General features: G+C 41.3%; 2 protein-coding genes across 14 annotated transcripts in view; one reads left to right on the forward strand and one right to left on the reverse strand.

Annotated features, from left to right (window-relative positions):
* Positions 1 to 21: 21 nt before the first annotated feature.
* The window catches only part of Klp64d (kinesin-like protein 64D), a 24,690-nt gene continuing 1,381 nt past the window's right edge, over positions 22 to 23,330 (reverse strand). Inside the window, exons 2-10 of the mRNA XM_077404897.1 lie at positions 4,718 to 4,914; positions 3,917 to 4,335; positions 3,523 to 3,713; positions 3,307 to 3,446; positions 3,022 to 3,219; positions 2,436 to 2,827; positions 1,893 to 2,310; positions 1,572 to 1,697; positions 22 to 1,404 (exon numbers count right to left, since the gene is read on the reverse strand). Of these exons, the coding sequence (XP_077261023.1) occupies positions 1,267 to 1,404; positions 1,572 to 1,697; positions 1,893 to 2,310; positions 2,436 to 2,827; positions 3,022 to 3,219; positions 3,307 to 3,446; positions 3,523 to 3,713; positions 3,917 to 4,335; positions 4,718 to 4,732 (2,037 nt within the window). The 5' untranslated portion in view covers positions 4,733 to 4,914 and the 3' untranslated portion in view covers positions 22 to 1,266. The remainder of the gene's footprint in view (positions 1,405 to 1,571; positions 1,698 to 1,892; positions 2,311 to 2,435; positions 2,828 to 3,021; positions 3,220 to 3,306; positions 3,447 to 3,522; positions 3,714 to 3,916; positions 4,336 to 4,717; positions 4,915 to 23,330) is intronic.
* The window catches only part of LOC143896819 (uncharacterized), a 26,689-nt gene continuing 10,016 nt past the window's right edge, over positions 6,658 to 23,330 (forward strand). For 2 of the 13 annotated variants that reach the window (XM_077404883.1, XM_077404885.1), the window contains exons 1-2: positions 17,966 to 18,256; positions 20,290 to 20,471. In XM_077404883.1, the coding sequence (XP_077261009.1) occupies positions 18,118 to 18,256; positions 20,290 to 20,471 (321 nt within the window). In that variant the 5' untranslated portion in view covers positions 17,966 to 18,117. Of the gene's footprint in view, positions 7,730 to 7,811; positions 8,726 to 11,132; positions 11,358 to 16,199; positions 16,564 to 16,918; positions 17,344 to 17,962; positions 18,368 to 20,289; positions 20,472 to 23,330 lie in introns of those variants that run through there. The other 11 variants (XM_077404886.1, XM_077404888.1, XM_077404889.1 and 8 more) reach the window with 11 other exon arrangements.

Consider the following 23,330-nt stretch of genomic DNA (forward strand, 5'->3'; position numbering starts at 1 on the left):
TTAAAAGGGCTTTACCGCTAATTAGATTCATCCTCTTTATTTTTCAAATTAAAAATACAAAAACAAAACACGTACGCCGCGACAACAATAAATATTCAACGCTGCCGTGAATCAGCTTATAACGCTAAACAAATCGTTGGTAAAAACTCAACCTAAAATATACGCGAAAGCATTTCGGTATCACAGTAAATAATAAATACACATATCTTCATCGGGCATTCTAAAAGATCTACGAGAGAGTATAAAACGTTTTCAGACAACGCGAAAGTCTAAAACGTATTTGAAGAACATTCGATCTTTTCGGACATTTTCACAATATCTTTCAGACGTTTGCGTTGTCTAAAATCTTTTGTCACAAATCTAATATCACTGTAGCACATAAAAATGGCTATTTTATCAAATAAAAATTCGTAACGCTATCGTGATTATTCGACATATACTCGACATTAATTATAAATATATGCGCTGTATAACTCCTAGTTTATCTTTTTATCGCTTTATGTAATTTCTTATGCCAAGTTTGTCCGAAGAAATCATGTAGAGAGTAAGTATAAGCGAATAAAGCTACCAAAGATATACGAATTTCTAAATGTAGAATAAATTTATCTTAAAAGAACGTCGGATCTTAAATCGAATCTACAAATATCATGTAAATATGATATCATGATTTTTTTATATAGGTACATCGATTTTCTGGAGTTCTCAAATCTTTCTCGTTTCACAGGTACAGCATTGTTTTTCATTTTTCTAATGGACTCATTATTTTTCTATGTTACCAGAGTAATCTCTCTCGCATATTGTTAACACGAAAATGTATTTCTAATATCTTAACATAGTATTTGTAAATGTGTTGGAATAGTCTTACTACGTTATGTTATAAATAAAAAAAAATTAATATTTTTTGATAAAATACTTTTTATGGCGTGCTCCAAAGTGACTTCGAAAAGAATGCGTTTAAGTAGTTTCGGATTCATCTACTGTCTATAATCAGCATTAAATTATATTCTCAACAGTATTCTTCACGATATTGTTAGGCATCTTTCTCACATGTTACATATATGTATAAAAAAAGATCTCGAGATCATAAAAGTAATACGAGATATTGAAAAACGGGTGTATTATCTAATCACACCGATATGAGTACATAGTAAATATACTGTACGTTTGCTCACGCAAACGTGGATGCGTGTGTCTCCGAAAAAATGGATCTACAAAAATGTAAGAAAAGATAAACCTCTGCGATTCAACGACCGAAGATCTTCGGGTTTAGTGCGGTGTACGTCGATGTGCGGTAGTTGGTCTGGGAACGCCAGAACGGCTTCGCACTTTCTTCGGTTGCACAAACGTATTGTCTGTCCCGATGTTGTAAGAGAGATATATGTTTGACATGTCTGGCGGCATTGTCTGCAGAGAGAAATTTTTATATGTTGTTATGTATTAATATATATATTCGGTCTAATGACTGAAATTTCGGTCGTAAAAGAGAGACGACCAGTTTCGGACGATACCAAAAAAAGCTCGTTCTCTCCTTTCTGGGATTAATAAGACAAAATGATAGGTGATAATCTTACGTCTTTATTATTCCCTATCGGCAATGCGGTCTGTGCTTTGCGCATATTATTCCCTGTATATGCCACGCACTTTAGCTGCCATTCGCCTATATCCTCATTCCAGTGAACATATCTCTTGATCATCGTCTGTAAAATAACACAGAGATGTATTTAAATAATATATTTTATATATTCGAAAAATGATTAACTTTGACCAGTGCTTTTCAGACTCCTTAGTTGTCACACATCGTTTTGACCCGTTTGCAAACTTCAATTTTAAGCTTTTATCTCATTTTTGTTAATATTATTAAAAAAAATTTGCGCAAAAATATTTCCACATACTTGGTACTGAACGGGAATATAATGGTTCACAATGAGATTCTGCAGCTGCAGCTCTCTGCCGATTCCCCGTACACCTTCCAGAAGTCCCTCCATCTCTCTTTGGTGTTCCTGTTGCAGATCGGACAGCTCCGCCTTGACGGACATCAACATCGTGTACACGCGCGCTAATTTTTTCGTTTTCCCAGCCGCTTCCTCCTGCAGAGATGAATACTTCTCTTCAATGTCAATGCGTTCTGCTTCTTTCGCCTTAATGGCCCTCTTTAATTGTTCCTCTCGGCTCTTCCGCTGCTCGAGTTCGACTGCTGTGGCAGCTAATAATTGTTCCTGAGCCTCCGCCTTCTCTAACAGATTTTCGCCGCCCACTAATATTTTATTCTGTAAATTCTGCATCTTTTCTCGCAGTGCTTCCTTCTCGGTCCTGGAATTAAGGCACTTGATTTTAATAAAAGTGTTGGTACTTAAATCACTTACTATACTTATTCATTTTATATTACAAATTTAATTATCTTATTTAGTTCATTTTATACTTTGACAAAAACTTACTGGGTCTTCTTCAGTTCGATGACGTCTTTATCCACTGGACTCTTATCGTCCCTCTCAGCCTTGTCGACCTTCTCTGTTGAGTCAGTGTCTCTGTTCTCCAATTCTTCCACCGACATTATTTGACTCCTTCTACGTCGAGCTTTTTTATCTCGTTTCGTTTCTCTTGATTCGTCCGAATCCTCCGATTCATCTTCCGATTCTGAGAGCTCCGCACCATTCTCCTCCAACTGTTTGCGCAACTGTTCGATCTCAACTTGGAACTGACGAAGCAAAGCATCCTTCGGATCCTCGTTGATCCTCGCGTGATTCTTGATATTTTTCGCGCGATTCGCGTAACGTAAAGTACTTATAGTCTCGTCGTAGTTTATATCTGCTGGGCTAATGTTTGCACACTGCAACAGCGATATTAGTGATATTAAATATTCGTTATAATTGCTTGTGAACATAAAAACAATTGCTATTGTAAATCTGAAGTAAATAAATTCTATCTAAAAACAATTGCTAATTTTATTACTTATAAACCTAGTAATATAATCGTAATTACTTAGAACAATTAAAGTAATGAAATGTTTACCGTATCACTTACCATCAACGTTTTCGAATTGCCACCCAACGAGTCCTGAAGCAATCTAGTCAGTTTGGAATTTCTGTAAGGCACGTGAGAGCTTTGTCCGTCAACCAGCGCGGATATTACGTTTCCCAATGTGGACAGTGACAAGTTAATCTTAGTGGCTTCGCGAAGCCGCTGACCCGTCGCCTTTGTCTTGCTTTGTCTTTCTGATCCCTAAAAGTCGAGATAAATGAAATTAGCAGAGAAAAAAAGTTTGTATTTGAGAAATCATATTTTATGTCATATAAGTAACACACGTACGGCTAAATCCACCAAATGGAGCTTCCCCATTTTCACATGCTGCTCCCCATCTTCACCGATCTGACTAGATTCGACCGTAATTGTAAATATCGCGTGGGACCGGGAGCTGGACACATTCATGGCAGTAGCCCCGACAACACCTGCACGAGTCCAGGATTATTTTTAGCTACTTTACTTACACGCATCATCAATTTGTTATCTATCGTCGTTACTCACGATTTTTATTGCCGAGAGACATAATACGATCCAAATCGTCGGCATTGTTCACCACGTACCCGCTCAGATCTTTCACAAACACTCCGATGTCCGGCCTTTCCTTCACCTCCAATCGAGTATTCTGATCCTTACCGAGCAGATCTCGTACCTCCTCATTATAGATCTCTAGGTATGTTGCACGCACGAGGAATCTATTAACAACAATCATCATTATATTAATACCTTAAATAAATACAATCTGCTCAGAAAAGTATTTTAACTGTGCTCAGTTCAATGGATACAAGCTGTCTCAAGGTATTTCTGTTTTGCAGAATCGTAAAAATGATATTATTTCGTAAAGCAGTGAAAGACTCCTTTTCATATTTCGTTTCCAGGCGCGTATACGTTGCCTTACTTCTGATTCTCGTCAGCTTTGGCTATGTGACCGAAGATGTGAGCAAACGTATTTGGAATGATTCCTCTGGCTTGCGGGGAGGTTTTGGCGCCGGACATGGTGTAAGTTTTTCCGGTGCCGGTCTGGCCGTACGCGAAGATCGTCCCATTGTAGCCCTGCAGAACCTTGTCCACGATAGGCCTGGCGGTCTCGTTGTAGATGTCCACCTGGGTCGAGTCCGTGTCGAATACCGCGTCGAAGGAAAATACCTTCGGTGGCTCTCCGTGAGCCGCATTCGTATTCTCTACGGTGATCTCGGCGTTCAGAGCGTCAACCTCTATTATGTTCTTGCAGTGGGTGTCAAACTCCTTGCTGCTCAACGGCCGAACTCGCACCACCACCCTGACATTTTCTATCTCTCCCAGCTCCGTCGTGCTGTCCTGGATATGTAAATAATGTCATGTGTTACTTAAATGTTACTTCATTCTAAAGATGCGTGATTTCTGATGAGATAATTACATTTATTGCGGTAAATCCAAAAGTAAAATCCAAAAAGAGAAATAACAGAAGAATTAGATTGTATAATGTGGATTTAGATCAAATATTGCTGTACCATTATCAGCTACTGATATATCCAATAAATTATTAATGTTATTATATATATAACACATGTTGAATTCAATCAATAAAAAATAAGATGTTAGATGAGTCGCAGAAGTCTTGTCCCGATTACTGTCGCGCTTGACGTTAGAGAACGTCATAAAACGTCAAATTTATTTCTCTACCTGACAGGATAGATTTATTGTAAAGAATGATACTAACTTCGGTCCCCGGCATCGCGGATCCGTTTTCACCCGCAGCAGTCACATAAACGCGGGGCGTTTCTCACAGCATAATTCGCAAACGTTCGCGGAAAAACGTCAGGGAACGTCGGGCTAGCAGACGACCTCGGTAAACAAATGGATCGATGCTGCCGTCCGCAGATGAAGAGGTCCTCTTTTCGTTGCAACGGCAAACAACTAGGCAACAAAGTCTGTCGATAATCAAGCTACTATTGGTAATATTGCAATCGGCATCAATTATATTAACTTACCTTTGTATAATAATTTATGCATCATCTATTTTACCTACCGCTTGAGAGACAATTTATAAAAGTCTGCCAAAAGGCAACAAGCTTTTTGCAATAAACAGCAATTAATAAACTACGATGGCCGTTTTTAGGGTGATTTCGATTCCGATTAATTTAATTAACTTATTTTACTTTACCCCTTATTAAGTTAATACTTATATTTTGTTAACACGGATAAAATTATTAATTGTTTATTGTTTGATGAACTTTTTTTCTATATTATTATGATTAATGATGCAAAACATTTGTAAATAAGTATGTCCTTTCACACTTATTCCTATGTAAACTAAAGAAAGTTCCAATTAAGAATTCTATATGCTTCTAAAAGTTTTAAGTTTAAGATTTCAATATAAACGATCTAAATTTGCGGAAATTAATAAAGTTAAGAGGAGCATATAATAAGCGAAGAGATGGTATTATCTGAAAATTCAAAGAATTCCAAGAATCGCTATTCCAAGAATTCCTAGAACCTCATAAGATCGAGTTTCGAACCAACAAGGTCTAAACTCTTGAAAATAGAATGTAATTAGAAGAATAAGAAAAAGAAAATCATCAAATATTTCAATTTTAAAAACTAGAACTTTGTTATTGATTTCTTTTTTATTTGCATTATGAGCAGGACTCTAAAGATAAATAGTTTGATCTATTTCAGGTTTTGAGTTTCAACGTCTTCATTGGAGTATCTATACATATGATTTTATTTACTGACATATAGTAAATCTGTTCATTTTTGTAATTTTTACCTCGTTTTTCAAGATACATAATAAGCGACCTCCAGTCGTACTCGATAATTTCATCGATGACTAATTTTGATAATATTATCGTTTCGTTTATTGATTAAGAAAAAGAAACAGAGATAACGCTCGAATAAGAGTGCTTTCTAAAATTAAACACTTCTTATTCAAGCTACATTATATGTATTTTCTCAGACGATTTGCACGAAACTCAACGTTGTCAGCAGGTCGTTTCTATTTCCTATTATAATAACGTACAAAAAGTTTGTATAATAACGTAACAAAAAGTTGTTGCTACAGGATATATTCCATTTTTACCGTATTTTCTTCGATAACAGATTGATCAGATAAAACGAAGAGAGATTTTATTTCCTTAATGTATTGTGACGTTAAAACAATTTTGTATTTATACTGAATCGCGCACAAAGTTGAAGCTTCAAAAATACAAATTAACAACAAAATCCAACTTCTTATTTATTTTCACGTGAATTTTATTTTCCGTTTGGAACAATCGCAAATACATCTCACACGTCGAAGAGATTAAAAATTTCAACGAAGAATAGATATTCTTTGTTGACTTTCGCTAAGAAATCTTTTCGACAATGAATAGATACATCCTCGCTAATAAATGCAGTAGCAGTAATTTTCTACAGAGTAAAGAATAGATATACTCTCTCCCTCTAACAGATATGTTCTCGTTGAGATGAATTGAGATCGCGCCCTCTCTTTCTTTCTCCAAATTTATAGAAGATTCTATCATTAGCCGGTTAATCCCCGCTAGAAGTATATAGGACATTCTGCATAATATACCGCTCCGCATAATGTACAGCGTGACATCGCGCTATAACTGCCGCGTCGTTTGCATACTTGTGTATCGCGCAATTTGAGCTGTGTAATTAAGCGGCCGGTATACAAGCAAGCGCCCGCGAGACGTTAAAACGAGCGCACAGAAATCTTGAGAAGACATCTAAACTCGTGTGCGTAAAACCCTTACTTTCTACCCATGAACGTTCTGGGCGGAACGACGCTTGTCATTCGATTACCTTTCAGTAGACCTGTTTAAGAGTCCATCGGGGGACGAGATGGCGCCTATTAACACGATTTTCATTTGACTTTCCCTTCGTTTCTTTTCTGTCTCTCATCTTCTTCCTTTTCGTTTCATTACAGCCTTTCTCTCCGCTTCCATTTTAAAAATATTCAGCAAAAGAAGATATCCTCATTAATCTATTCTCATTCATTTTTTATCTTTCCCATTTTTTCTATATATATTTTCTCATTTACATACAGTAAAAATCAATTATATATATCGCGTGTACGTGTTTATATAAACGCACAAATTATTTTACTCGTGATTTAAAAAGAAAGCGGTTTAATTTTTGAAAAAATTTAGTTCCTTTACAAATTCCTTTCTCTTTTTCCGTTCTGTTTTTTTTTCGTATACACTCTTCCTTTCTCTTGTTAATTTTTTTCTCGTTGCAACGCGAGAGATAAACAATATTTACATTCCAACGGTCAGTTATTTCACACGTTACTCGAAATAAGCTAATTGGGCACGAGATAAGGTCCAGCTTCGTATACATGCGTCATCAACCGACCCCTCCCTATTCTTTCTCTCTCCACACGCGTTTTCCCTTGGCTTTGTCCCGCTCGCCGGGACGGTTGCCCCCGCGCGCGCGCGTCCGTCGTTTGCCTCGTACCCTTCTCCACGCGCTAGAGCCGGCTTCGCGTCCCTCTCGCTCCCCCGGTGTGCCGTGCCGGCACGGAGTGGAGCGGAGCGGAGCAGCAGCTGACGCGGACGTAACAATGCGTTGTTCCTGGGGCACGGTAGCGCGCTATATGTCCCGCACAAGTACCAGAAGAAAACCGCTACGATAAAGCGGCGTCACCGACGCTAAAGGGTTGACACTTCCAGCCGTTACGCGGGAACGCGATGTGAGCCGCCCCCCCCTCCACCGATATATCACGCACCAGGTAAGAATCAAACTCGATCGAGAGAGCTCTAAATAATCCCTCTGACCTGAGCTGCGAACAGTCGAGGAGAGGAAATTTACGCGAAGATGCGACCACGCGTAGATCTTCCTCGGTGCGAAAGATTGAAGCGAGCGGACGATACGTTGCGCGAAACATGTGAAATTACGTGAAGTGAGAAAATCGAATCCACAGTTGTACGATCCGGAGAAAAAAAAACGAGAGGATGCTGAATCTCTCAGAGAAAGAGAGAGAGAGAGAGAGAGGATGCTTGTCAATAATCTGACGTTGTTCGACGTCGCGCGGCTCCATTCTCGGGACGCTGGATATTATCCGCGAGCGCTTCAACGAGACTAAAAATTGTTCTCGGGGCTATAAAAATAGAAATGTGGTAAAAAATAAATAGGTCAAACGTCAGACGAACCAAGAGAGATATAGTGGGCGAAAAATTGATACGGCAGGATGTTTATAACGATCTGTGATGCAAACGTCGCGATTGGAAAGTGCGCTTTATCGAGCAGAGCAATTCTGTGGAATAATTGATATTTAAAGCAGTGTGTGCTCTATATATATTATAAATATAAAGTGGAAACTGTGTGGCAGGGACCTCGCGCTCGTTTAACGTGCGTTACCATATTTTCCGCGGGCGGAAAGCGCGCGTTATCTGTCGGCTTAGTAAAAATGCATTTGCGAGAGAAGTAGTATTTCCATATAAATTACAAGCGGTACTCGCCGTATGGGATTCTACCGGTTACTATTTCCGTTGCGCAATAAATACGCGGTGTACATTGAAATATGCACGAACGTGGGGGCCCGGCATTTACATGGCGCCCATAACACACGCTTCACTCCGCTTTCGAAACGTTAGAACTCCGCAGCTTTATTGATCGATCCGATCCGGCCGCACGCGTGTACACTAACGCGCGAAGTAATCGCGTGAAAACACCCCCCCCGGCCGAATCTTGTAACGACGCACGCACGTGCGGGGCACGATACAGCGTGAGTATTGCATGATGTTTCTAGCAGATATTCGCGGTGATCTACTATCGTCGGTATATACTAGACAAGATATACAACGCCGGCAACGTGAAAACGACCGGCGCACGTGGAGCACATTTGTGCTATCGCTTTTGACTATCGCGCGAGTTTACGCTTTTGATTTTAATGAATTCAAGCCCGCAATTACGTGAATTGCTCGGCGTAGAATTCATGAGGAATATCCTGTCGCAAACATGTTATTACAAACCTGTATTTGCATGCTTTGGGATAATACGATTTAATTTTAGACGAATAAAGAAAATTTCTGAACGACATTGTAGACTATCAAAAATTTATATTCTGAAACTATATATAGTTTTAATTATATGTTTTTTAAGTCGACGGCTAGCAGGGCTAGCCACAGAACTGAACTCATTAACTCATCTAGTCTTCTTAAAATTTAAATCATAACAAACAAAATTATTTTTTTCTCTTCGGAACAATTTATATGATTATTTTATCAAAATCATTAGAGTGAAAAGTTCTTGTTTATTACAGTAGCATAATAGTACCTAAAGAGTTAAGTTAAGTTAATTCTCGAGTTAATTGATCCGAAGCTGAGCCGAAGCTGAAGCTAATTGTAAGACTCATCAGCTTCCATAAAGATCCGTTCTTGTATGCGCTTGTGTGTGTGTGTGTGTGTGTGTGTGTGTGTGTGTGCGCGCGTGTGCGCGCGCGCGCGCGCGCGCGCGTGCGTGCGTGCGTGTGTGTATCGTAGCACGTCATTGCGGAAAAGGCAGAAAAGGGGCTTTATCAGGAGTCAATGATCCGCACGCAGGCATTGCTCTCTTCTCAGGCTTCACCGGCAACGGAGCGAGGTGTCTCGTCGGACACTTCCTCATCGGTCATCTGTTTTCTAGTCGCTTACGTTCCTTCATTACGTCGAGCACATTTCCGTCAACACGGCCTTAAAAACGGTACATTAGAAATGAGTTGAAAGATCAATATAAATAATCTTTGCAATTTCAAAAACATGGGAATTATTAGTTTTCTTAAGATAAAGAGGAGAATTAATCGCAGGGAAAAAGAGAAGCCTCTTTCCATCGATACTTCTTCCTTCTCTTTCGATTCTATCCAATAAGGAAATCCGAAATAAAGAGAAACCTCAAAGAGCTTGATTATTCGTAAGATAAAGCGTGCGATCTTTCGACGCTTCGTCTTTCCCTAAATTGGCGGTCTCGACCTGAAGAAGTTTCTCTCTTCGACTTCTGTTTATGGGCTCAAAAAATGAAGAAGAAACTCGGAGAGTACAATTAAAAGTAAGAAGGAACGTGCCCTCTTTCTGTCGGTGCCCCCGTATTTCCGTAAGACGCGTCCCGAAGAGAACCTTCTCTTCTGATACTCTTTATGGGCTCAAAGTGAGGAAGAAACTTAAATGCTACGATTAAAAGCAAAAAGAATCGTGTCCTCCTTCTGTCGATGCTACTCAATTTCTCCTTTCCTCCGGGGTCTACTTTCCGCTTCTCTTCACAAATGAAAAAAAAAAGGAAAGAAATTCAAAGAGCAAGAGCGGTAGATTAAGCGCAAGAAAGAGAGAGAGAGAGAGAGAGAGAGAGAGAGAGAGGTGCCCTCTTTCTGTCGATGTCACGTCTTCCCCAGCGAAATCGCCAAGAGATCGCTTCTCTTTCTAATCCACTTCCAGATTTCCGGCCTTCACAGTAAAAAATTTAATGTCAATGACAGTCCACTCTAAATTTTGTGTTAAAATAACTCATTTATCGTGTTACTTGTTGACATTTAGAAATGTTATATCGACATTTCTTGCAATGTATAATAACATTTCTAAATGTTAGCAAGTAACACGATAAATGAGTTATTTTAACACAAAATTTAGAGTGGACTTTCATTGACATTTGGTACACAAAATTTTTTACTGTGTTCCTGCGAGTATGCGAGACGAGAAAGTCCGTCTCTCTCTCTCTCTCTCTCTCGGTTTTCCTCGCGGGGATTGAAAGTAAGGAAACTCGGGAATCCATTATTAATTGGAGGTTGAAGTTGACGAGTGTTTCTTCCCGTTCGTGGAGAACGCGAGACCTCCTAAAAATAAAAGATACATGTTCCTTTTTCTCGACCTCTGCATTTCTCTTCCGAGACTTCACAAAGTCTCTTCTGGGACACGAGAGCCGACGAGGAGGGATTCGCTCCTCGTCGTTCTTACTCCCCGAAAGACGCCCGGAGGAACGAGGGAGGAGAGAAAGGAGGGAGGGAGAGAGAGAGAGAGAAAGGTGAAAAACGGCGAAGAGGAAGAGAAGCGCGAGCGGAGAGTAGGGAACCGACACAGCCGGAGGTACCCGGAGGAGAGAGGTTCTGTTATCCGGTCGCGGTCCTCTCTCCTCTCTCTCGCGGTGGTGGCAGGTCAGTGTTGCCGCGCTCGCGGCCGTGGACGGCCGTCACCGTCTCCAGGGAAACGTCGTTTCTCTCTCTCAATCGCCATTCTCGTGCGCGTAGCGGCGAAGCCACTGCGGGGCGTCGCGTGCCCTCCACGAGAGCGAGAAGAGTGCGGTGCCCGCCGGCGGCGGCAGACGACCCGGATAATGCGCGACGCGACCCCGGGAGTAGCACCGCCGCCGCGAAGCGACGCCACTGCGACCAGGTATGCGAGGGATCACGTACCCCGGTGCGGGAGAGTCCCGAGAGAACCCGCTTCCGTTCCGTTTCTTCGTCGTGACGCGACTGCGGAGGGATTATCGCGCCGAGCGGCGAACCCTTCCGTCACGGTGGAACCTTGTTTGCTCGGTTCGGTTGAATGTGCCTGCTATATATCTTGGGGTTCGCTGGACCCAAGATGCATGGTTCTCAAAGACTCGTTTGTCCCACAAAACGACAGGTCTTTGCGTAATTTCACAATTCTTTATATTATACGCATGCATTGGATTGATGCAATGTTCGTACGTTTATGCAAAATGTTTTAAAAACTGATTTCCAATCGGTCGTATAAAATTGAAAACAAAGTCTGATTAATTCGAAAAATAATCGAGGAATAATTATGATTGAACGATAGAGATAAATAACAATTGAAATAAATAATTGATAAGTTAATAGAACAAAAAATGTGGCGAAGGATGAAATGAGAGGTCTACTTGGCACATTTTGGAGACGTGAAACTTCACACTTACGTATTACATAATAAACACATCTACGAATAAAACGGAACTAAGAAAAGAACGTTTTCAGGAAAGAACTACACATTATCATTCGCTAGTTAAAGCAGTGTTCCTTTGAATGTACGCCAGTGCTATAGTTAGATACAATTGCCGTATAACTTTTCAAAGTTAGAAAGAAAGATGCCAACTGAGAACACTCACCGACACTTAGCAATCACGTGAAACATCAGACGGTTTACTATATATATATATATATATATATATATATAATTTGTATTTAAATATTATAATGTTCTCTATAAAGAGATTCGGAATTGCAATCTAAGATACACCACCTACATTAGCATATGCTAAAGCATTTAGGTTTGACTAATTATCTTAGAGCTTATCGTTATTCGAGTAACAGCACTCGGATACACGGAGAAGATGCTAATTTCCGTCGATTGTTACTCCGTTCTCGATTTTTTGGACCGTCACGACGTCGAGCCACTTCGTCGTAACAAGATGGAAAGGATCAGGCACCGTCTTCCTCGCGATATCTTCTTCCTTTCTTCAACAGGTCGCGGTCGCAGCGTCACGCCGCCGTGAATCGCGCTTCGCTTCTCGCTCTGATACTTCTTCGCATCTGTTTAATATTGATCTTGAACTCCCTCGCGTAATGGAGATTTTTAAGACAACGCGAATATATGGAGTGCGTTGACCCTCCGGGGCCAAGAGAGACGAGCCGATAATTCCCCAACCGACGGCTCCAATTAGGCTCCGATGAGCCGATAATTCTCAAACGCGCCGGAAATCTCCATTACGTGATCACTTGGAAATTCGATCTTGTGACATTTATCTTTTTGTCGGATTCCGTGGGAACGTGAAAATAACTTCACATTTTTACTTTCTATGGAGTAAATACGCGTATAACAACTTAACGGTAATGTGGAGTATTACCCGTATCCGCACAATTAGATAGAATTTAATTGGTACAAATGTTCCCGTTATTGAAGATTCTTTTAGTTTTCCCTATATACATAAATGTCCATGCTCGAGAAGCGGTAATAATTACGAAAGCCACGCGTGCATCGCGCGGGCATATTTTCGGTGCCAGACAGTTCCGCTTCGGGCGCGGTACGAGAATACTGCGCACGGGGGGACCAGACGTGTACGTCTATGTAAATATGTAAATACGTAAAGCGTGGCGGGAAACAGTCGGAGCCGTCTCCGCTTTTTTTCGGCAAAACGAGAACAGGTTCCCGGCGGCTTTTCTAAACCTCCAGAATGTACTGCCTCCCGACGGATCTTAGCTGTCCGCAGGGAGTTGATTTAGGAATTGCCTGTACGCGATAATTACGGGGAGGGAGCCATTAAAAGATCGAGAATTAATTACGACGCCTTCTTTTTCTACGAGGTCTCCCTCGTCTATTACCTCATACGTTTCTCGTCGTAAAGAACGTTAGAATACCGCGAAGAAGATGTCGTTTTGATTACCGGTACCTACATCACGTATTCTTCGTCGTTCTCCAGTCCTGGCGTTTGTAGATTTTTATATTTGACAAGCTTTTATATGTAAGTTCCCAGGACCTTAAATTTTAAGATTTGAAACATCTTAAATAATTCTTCTATTAGAGTATTCATACGTTTTCAAAATCAACGACGCTATTCTTAGATCAATACATTAGTGATTAGTTTTTCATATTTCGTTTTCTGTGAAGATTTAATAAAATAGACAGAATTTAAAGACACTATAACACAATATTTTTAAAATAGCACACTTGCAACTTTAAGAGACTGGATGTGGTATCAGAGAATCTTGCATTCTTATAGATACGTGCACATGTATATCCAGGATCGCGCCAGACCCACGTGTTATCTAATTTTTCGAGCTGCGCATCCGAGTACCACACAAATATACTACGTAGGCATTTTACTTTGACTCCCGTAAATTCCGAGATCTCTTTATGCTTTTGAATTGTCGGACGGCAAGACGTGCGGCCTCCTCGGACACCCGGTATTTTCCGATCGCCTCCGTCCGAGTCCTTTTTCTCCGGATGATTCTTCGAAGCTCTCTCTCTTTCTTTATCTCTCTCTTTCTTTCTCTCTCTGTCTCTGGCGTTGCACCTTGCGCCATAAAGTCCGACTCGGCGTCGCGTCGGGCGGCGTTATGTACGGGCTGCAGCAGCGTAACGTGGCGGTGCAACGCCGAGGCATATAAGACAGATGTTGTCCCGAGGAGCAAATAAACCTCGAGGGAAAAGGAAGCGAGACGAGATGACGATGACGGGGGACGGACGCGGACGGCGACAACGACGACAACGACGACGAGTCGAGCGGAGGCTACCGCCTGCCGTTCCGTTCCACATCCATTACCTTTTGCATCGCTCGAGTAAAAGCGAAGAAACCCGGCCAAGGGAACACGGCGAACTCCGTACAGCGCGCGCAATTAAGAAAGCAATTTAAATGTAGAGAACGTACCTGGTCCCCGCACATTCCTTTCTGTGAAATTTAAAAAACGGACCCGACAGACCTCGACTTATACAAGCGCGAGTACCGGGCTTTGCCTTCTCGTCGATTTTCTTAAACGGAATTTTTCTCAAGTACCCTTGCAGGGTACTTCGTATCTCGCGGAAGGAGAAACGATCGACGGATCGTTGAGAGATCGGCATCGCGCGAGGAACGCGCGTTCGCGCGGGAATTGGAAATTTCGCGCCGGCCACTCACGGTGCCGTTATAAGCAACGGTGCATCGCGCCGCATAGTCGTGCGGCAAAATTGTCGCGTGCGACGTATATCGTAAATAATCGTCATCCGAGCGCGGCAGGTCGGATCGATTTAACAGCATGACGGTAATTCCTTAGCGACGGAAGAGCGTAACGCACGGAGAACGGCGCGCTGGTTCCGTGCAGCGCTCGCGTTTTCACGCACGTGATTCCGGGCCCCCCGCGGCCCCCCCGGTCGATATGCTGGCTGCATTCCGAGTCACTGCTGCACTTTCCAGCGCGGTCGCCGCGCCGGCCGCGCGCTTTCGTTCTCCGAGAATTCTCGCGGAGTGAATGCCGATTATAAACGTCAACTACTCACCTAGGCGTTATTTAAGATAATTCACGCGCAATCCTAGAAATAATCGGTTCATTCCGCCTCGCGTTTCTCTCGGGGAAGAATATCTCATTGCCGGATCGATGATCATTTATTATAGGGACGTCTAATCCGAGATCCGTAAACGCAATCGGTCATGTCTTCGTCTTCTCCCCGCGCGCGCGTGCCTCCTCGAGAGGAATTTATCGACGGGATTTAAGAGTGACACGCACAATACGCGCTCGCTTGCAGCTGCAAAGTGGCGATTTTGTATGTTAAGTTAACGGTACGGTAACGGTCGTACGCGGATGTTAACTGCGCGATCCTTAATGCTGCCGTAATCGTTGGTCCATTACTCAAATTACTCGCCGTCGCTATTTAATCGCGTAAGAGATGCACCATGCTGCAATGCCAGACGCGATATGCGCGCGTTGCATCGTTCCTCGATTAATTGAGAAGCGTATTGATTGGTCATGGAATCGATCCTGCGATTGCTTCCTTAATTCTTTATTACTCCGCACGAAAGACGTCTCTTTCTCCGGACAATGCTAATCTTTATTTTTATTATTATTTGTCATTATGATTCCAATGTAGGAAAATGGGCACATATCTCAAATTTGAACTCTTTGCAATCGAGACATTCTTATACCACATGCGGAATGGCGATATTAATAATTCATTTATTACCATTCGTTTATTAATTTATTATACTATTGATTTATTATTCGATATGGTAACAACGTCAAGAGTAATATTATGATGCCATTCCATTTCGAAACTGTTGCTATTTCATTATTGCTGTTATGATCCTAATGTGACATAAGAAGAAATATTTAAACCCTTTACAACTGAAACGTTTTTATACCATGTAGAATAACGATATTAGTGAATATAAATAGTAATTTATTACTATTTATTCATAAATTTATTACTATTAATTTATTATTAATTAATTACTATTGAGTTGTAAATGTATTATGCGATTTATTATTCAGTATATAGTAATAAGGCATTCCGTTTTAAAGCACGCTAATATTTCGTGCGATCGATGCGAGATAGGCGTAATCGCAATTGAAATTCTTATATACCGAGCGTGCGAGGAGCGCGCCGTATCAACTATAACGGCGTTCGTCAAGTTAATTGCACGGGGACGAGATTTCAGGGTGCCTCCTGACAGTCCTGACGGCGCGGCGGTCGGAAGGGTGGCGCAGGCGCGAGTCCCTTCGAGAGGCAAACCGACGTGGTTCGGCGGCGATTTACCGGGAGGAAAGACCGAAGTTTCCTCAGTGGTTCCGCGCGCGCCGAGTACTCACGATCGCCGCGAGCTTCCGCAGGATGTGCCCACGCGAAACTCGATGTATCAACGTGATTAATTACAGCGCTAAATTAACAGAAATTCTAATACAAAGCGAGCACCGTTCGCTTAATCGATTTCGTGATTCCATCCACACGCGGGTATCGAGAGTAATTTATTTGTAATTATTGCCCTCGACACACTAATATCGCTTTGGACTTCACTGTAATTCCGTTGGGCATTAGTTGGATATTAATTTGCGGACGAATCGACGATGAATTATGAAACGGGCCTCGTGGCTCGAGCGTGCTCGATATTCCCGTTCAGAAGTTTCACAGCCCGGTGTATACGCGATTTAAATAGAGAATGATTTTTTTTTCTACCGACGCATTTTGACAGTTAAATACTTTTAGATTTCGAGTCGAACGAATTCCGTGTGACTTTCGTCGCACAGCTCGAAGTGAATTTATGTCTCGAAATTTTCAAGAGAACTGATTCAAAAAAAGAAGGAAATTAATATTCAACAAATAAAAAAGAGGCACTGAGCCATTTAATATTAATAATATTATTAATATTTAACTTTCACGAGAGAGAAAACGTTCATTTATTTCATTAAATTTACTTAATTAAGGAAAAAAAGTCAGCTTGTGTGTAGAAAAATATATATTTTACTTTTCGTAAAACGTGTTTCTTGCAGAGTGTATATAAAACGTTGCGTATATGCGAATCTTTCCTCTCGAGTCAGGCTCTCGAAGAGGATGCCCATTCATTAATCGTAAACGCGAAGACTTTCCTCGCCTGACTTTTTCGCGTATGCAAACCGGTGGAACGAGATGCTCACCGGCGTGCAACGGGAAAGCCGTTGAACGCGAGCATTCGCGGCAGCCCCGCGATGTTTCGGGAACGATGATACGGGAAAGACCCCGAAGTAGCGAGACTCCGCGGTTGTTTAGCGGCGAGCATTTCCGGAACCCGGCGAGCACCCGATCGATACCTTTATCGGGATCGTCGCCGAGGCCGGTCTAAGAGGTGTTGAGAGTGTGTCGGAGAGAAAAAAAAACATGCAGCTACTTTCCAGCTTCATGGGTCGGCACACGAAGCGAGGAGCCTCCTTGAAAAAAGGTACGTCGCGTCGCGGATGAGCGCGCCGGCTCCGATGCCACGTGACGTTTAATTAGCTTTAATCAATCCGGCGCCGGGAGACGAGAACACGTGCGCGAAAATTTCACGCGGGATTTCTCACGCGGTGAAGAGACGAGCCGCGAGATTCGAGCGACCGAGACGGACGTCGCACCCGAATTCAAGAAGTTCTCCGATTCCTTCGAAGAGGTCACGGAGAACGGCGACTCCGAATTTTACCTCAGCGATAGATAAATGTATCGGTAATTTACTAAACGCGCGCGCAAGGATATAGATCCATGCATGAATTCACCCGTACACGCTTCGTTAACTCCTCGCTCCTGGTAAACACGAAGGGATTAACTTCTGAATCATGCGGGATGCGCTATAATTAATGAAATATATATTGCGTCGTATATGTGGAAGTATAATATGACAGGTTATTTATCAGAATTTTTTTTTTAATTGGTGCAGCAGGTTATTCCATTCTCTCGCGACCCGCGACTTAACTCTCGACGTGATGCCTCTTTCGCAAGTGATCCGCATCGCGCAGCATCGAGCGGTAAAATGCCACTTACGGTCAGTTTCCGTCAGCGACGTGACGACGTCGGTCCGCGCTACAAGTCAACGGCGAGTAAAACGCTTCGTACGAGATCGTGGAGCGTTTCTCACGTGCGCCGCACACGAAACTATGTAGAACGTAACGATGGAACATTAAGGCGAAGTGGGGGGTGGGCGCGTGTGATCTAATAACTTATTTGATCGATACCCTCGGAAATGCCTTATCGCGTAGCGTCAGCGCGGAGCCGTTCACGGCTCCTCACGCGATGTGGGATGCTCCGTGACCAGTTTTGTACACGGTACGACGATCATCGGGAGCAACGAAATTGCTTTTCGTCGAGAGACCCATATCTCGGTAAACCACATGGTTGCCTTGGCGAGGCACCTGATTTCCGCGCCTTCGAAACACCCGAAGGCGTCACGCGGCCTGAATATATGCGAAATGCGTTAGGTCACCGATTAACGCGTAAGAAAACTCATAACTTTGAGTTTCTCTATATATATACGTGCGCTTCAATTTCTAAATATAAGTTTTACACGACGCGCGGGACTTATGTTTAGTTTATCGATTTTCATTCGTCAACCGTAGTGGAGCCGCGCCGCGCCGCGCCGCTCTTTCTTTCCGCGACACGCGCCGCAACGATTAACACGTAGCGCAACGCTATAATACCGCATTCGAAATGCGAAGCGTGATTCGCCAAATTCAATCTGCGGAAGTAATTACTCTCTTGGCACAGCCGTACGCGACGTCGACCGCGTGAAAGGTTGCAAACGCTAATTCCACCCCACATGCGCGCCTCCATAATGTCAAGGTCGCATCCTGAATTATCGCCCTCATCCTCGAGCTTGATTCGCCATGGAATCAGTGTGTTACACCTATGTAATACCCCGCGACTGGCTAACTTTGATGTCGCGTAAATAACTTTATCGATTAGAATTTCGATAAGAATCGGTTTTTAAATATGCAAAAAAACAACAAGAGCGCTTTTTCTAAGCGAGATCTGATCGAAGTTCCTTTTTATAACGAATCAGGCCAATATGAGCCTGCGAGCGCGGATGTTCGCGCGATATCGCAGTGATTTTAATGATCTTTCAATCGAAGCTATTCTCGACCTCTATACTCGAATCCCGAACACCGTTGTTTTTGTAATTGAGCAAAGTATTGAGCAACTTTCCGGTCTAGCATGTTTTTAAAGATATATTCGTATAATTTTATCAAACGTTCCATAAATATAAGGTGTACTTATGAAGTCAGTCAACATAGAGACACGAGTCAAAGGGCCAAGTAGAAACGATCATTAACCGAGACAGTTAGCTTAACAAATGGCTGGGAGATATCCGCGGGGATATGTCACGCGAGTGTATCGGAGTGCATTCCTCCGCAGTAATAACTCTTACTCGTGACACTTGTCCTCGCTCTTTTACCGGCGCGCTGATTGATATATGCACCGCAATACAGAGAGTTGCAAATTTATTATAGACTGCAGACTCGCGTTTCTCGCTTGAATCAAATAAAGCTCGATTAACTCTTAGGCAATACATGATTTAAAAGAAAGGCAACAAGAGGAAGCATAACAAAAAAAAAATAATGTAAAAATCTATGCTTTGCTATATAAAATATGAAAAGCAAAAATTTTATAAAGCAGTAAGATTCTAATTATTCCCTTTTTAATTGAAAATTTTACTAAGCTTGTTTTAAATCACATAAATAATATCGAAAGTTTAACAAATTTATGGCAATATTAATGCTTTAGTTAATATTAATGCAATCAAAGATTAAAAAAAAATTTGATTTAATATTGGTTTTAAAAAAGAAATACGTGATTTATTATTATAATTATTAGATAATTGTAATAATTAATCTAAATAATTAATTATATATATTATGAAAACGCTTATTCGATATATAATTACGTAATCACTCACGCAACATTTTATCTCTTTAATTTATACTATACGTATAATAATTGTCCAAGTTATATTTAGTTGTGCACGAGAATTTAAATAATAATAAGAGAGAAGTTGTACTCCACAATTTAAAAAGACTGCTTAAATATAATTTCATACTTGAAATTATATTTAAAACTCCTTATAAAAGATAAATTATATTTGAAGAGTCTGGCAAATAATGAATATCCGTGCTCAAATAATCCTTCCATTTAAATAATCAAAATCCATTAATTAGAAATTATTAGTAGAAATTTAAACATTACTAGAAATTGAAGATTCGCATTCTCCCCATGTATGTCACGCTAAATGCGCCGGTCGTTTAATTCTCACTTTATCTCGACTGCATCCTCTAAACTGAGTTTAAATCCTCCCTAATAGATATTACACATCATATATCTTTACAACATTATGTACATATATGTATATTCTCTTCTTCAGGAAAGCGCGAATCCATCGGAGGCGGGAGTCCTTTTGGTAGTTGGCCGTATTCAACGGGGGGTCCGATCAGACCCCTTTGCAGTAACGTCGGCGGCGGCGGTGCGGCGGGGGGCACCAACATGACACCCGACGATCCCGCGCCCGACGAAGAATTCGCCCTCGCCGTCGCGCAAAAAGCACAGGTACGGCCGTTTATCGTCGACTTTTTGCTCGGTCGAGTCGAATAATAAATTGTTGATAGCGCAACAACCGAGAGTACGCGTGTGCCGTACTCTCATATGTCGAGTCGTTACACGCCGATCAGGAAATAGGCCACTTTTTCATAGACTTTCACACTTCTTCTTCTCGTACGTGCGTCGTAAGTACCTCAGTCGGGACTCGTTCATTTCAATTCATTAGCGTGTAAATGGGGCACTCGAGAAAAAGATTTATTTTCCTGATCTTCAATTCGTTAAAAAGTTAACGCTAGTTATAATTTTTTAATTAGCGAAGAGAAACACCATGGAGATCTAATTAGGCTATACTGGGATGAAGATTATTGAAAGATCGAATTATAGACCCACTTTATATGGAATATGCAAAGCGTAGAGATGATCATGAAATATTGAAATCCGACGAAAAGCTCGTCGATGAAAACTGGAGCACGCGCTTCTCGCGCTACGAAGCTACAATAGTGTTATTGAATCGTGCGAAGTATACACCGGGTACGTAGTGAGACAAGCTCAAATACCTATTTCTCGCGTGAAACGCTTCTCGAGAGCGCGAGCACGTATTATACGTGTATAGCTTCAATGCTCCGTGTCCGCGTGTCCCCGTGTGCGCGGCGGGGTTATTTTTCCAAAGGAGCCCACGCGAGTTGAATCGTCAATTCCGTAAAAGCGACTGGGCACAATGCTCCGTGAAGAAGAGAAGAGCCGTGACGATCTGGCGACGGGTGTTCGCGATGCACGCCTCGTGCGCATCGTTGAACGTTCAGTGACGTTGCCGGCCGCGTTGTGGCTATTGTTGTCGAACTCAACGATTTTTTACGTTCGCCTCTGCGGTTTTAAGCCTCGAAGTCGACCTATTTAAGCTTCGACTGGCTACGTGGGAACGTTTAGAACAGCACGAAGACGTGCATTCAGCTTTGATCTCAATTATGATTCAAATTTGAATTATTTACCGATTTATCTAATTTGGGTTTTCAATTTAGTGGAGCATCTCTAATGGAAATTAATGATTTGAAATTGATGATATTGCAGAGCATGGAGCAAAACAGGTTTCACAAACAGAATTAGCCAAAGCGATACGTATGAACGAAGTTATTTTGTATTTTTGATGAGTAAAATATACGATTAATTAGGGAAATTTATGTAAAAATTGTAATTGTAGAGTAATTTAAAGTGTATCTCTACCTATCAAATTAGCAGTAATTTGTTAACTTTGTAGTTTCATTGCTTGTTGATTTCGTGTCGATCAAATTAAATTTTAAGGAGAAGAAACTTCTTCTACAGACCGTGTCTGAAACTGTTTAAATATTCTTTGCATGCTACGTAATAAAAACTGTGCGATATTATATAGGGTTATATATAACCCGAGATTATTGGTTTTAATTTACATAAACTTTTAATAACACTTTTTATTGAGCAATCAAGATCCAGTTCTGACCATAAATGGCTTTTTCTCTAATTTGATTGCATATCATATCGGTCCTGTTCCACTAATTATTGTTAATAAGTACATTTTACTTGAAAGCTCATGTTTCTTTCAAAAAATTTTGCTCGTACGTGTCGAAATAAAATTCCAAAAGAGCAAAATTTGTTTAAGCGAACGATCGATCTTTATTTATTTAAATATAAAGCCTAAAAATATTAAAAATAATATTGCAGCATATAAAATTTGCAGCTTGGAAGATATTACTTGCGCTTTGGTATTTTAGTTCAGAAAAAAAATCGATTCCATATTAGGCAAAGGATAAATAAATAAAGTCAAAGCACCTCGTGTACGAGTACTGACTTATTATTCGACGTCTAAATTTATGAATGCAGAACTGAAATTATTATCTGCGTTGGGAAGTCACTGAAGTAATGCTTTCCGGCATGGAACTCGTGGGATTTCTCGAGCGATCTTTGTCTCGCACTCTTGTCTTAGCTACACTGCCAAGAGTAATTAGCACTCCGCTTAAAAGGCAAAGTCCTTCGAGATCAATTTCGCACACGTGCTGTATTCGAAAGAAGCCGGTCGTTTGAAAAACTCTTTTCAGATTTAAAGATTCACCAGATCGTAGTCATTTCACTACAATCTAATTAACACGAAAAAAGTTCTTACAAAGCGCATTTTTTAAAGACAAGATAGTCGAAGAAATTCGATACGTGCCGCGTTTTGAATTGTTTTTCGCAGAATAACACGGAATTTTTTTTAATTAAAATCTACGTAAATGCTACAAGCTATGACGCAAGACTGAACTATATTTCGCCGATAAATAACGTTTGCTTTGCTGCCATCTCTGTAAACAAAGAAAATGTAGCTCTCGAAACGCGAAGTTCCAGCATTAAAGCTCGTTCGGGGACCAGCGTCCATATACATTACGACTTCACTACGCTTCTCTTACCATTGGACAACTTTCCAATTAATGAAACGTTCTTGATGGAACGGGTCGAATTACTATTGCGCAAGATTGCGCGTAGCGAACGAGTAGGTACGCGCGCACCTTTCGACCTCGAGACGAGAACGGGAGGTGCGTGGAGACCGTGGAGACCTCATCTCTCTCGCATTAATATCGCTCTACTTAATTTTAAGAACGGCGCGCACTTTATTTCGCAGACGCAGAATGAACTGCCCGAGAAATATCTTGCGCTCTTGAATCTTACTTCAAAGTTTGTACGTGACGAATTAAAAGTTCTGTCATTTTAATTGCTTAACGGACTATCGAAAAATTATTAGAGCATATTCGAAAGATTTTATGTTTCAGACTAGCTTAAAGTGAACAGTTTCTTAACGAAAATATCTCTTTTTTTTTAATATTCGGTACGTCTTTTCGCGCAACAATTTGAATATTCAGC

This window comes from Temnothorax americanus, unplaced genomic scaffold (genome assembly GCF_048541705.1).
Source record: "Temnothorax americanus isolate GAGA-0224 unplaced genomic scaffold, ASM4854170v1 Scaffold2, whole genome shotgun sequence".
Taxonomy (NCBI): Eukaryota; Metazoa; Arthropoda; class Insecta; order Hymenoptera; family Formicidae; genus Temnothorax; species Temnothorax americanus.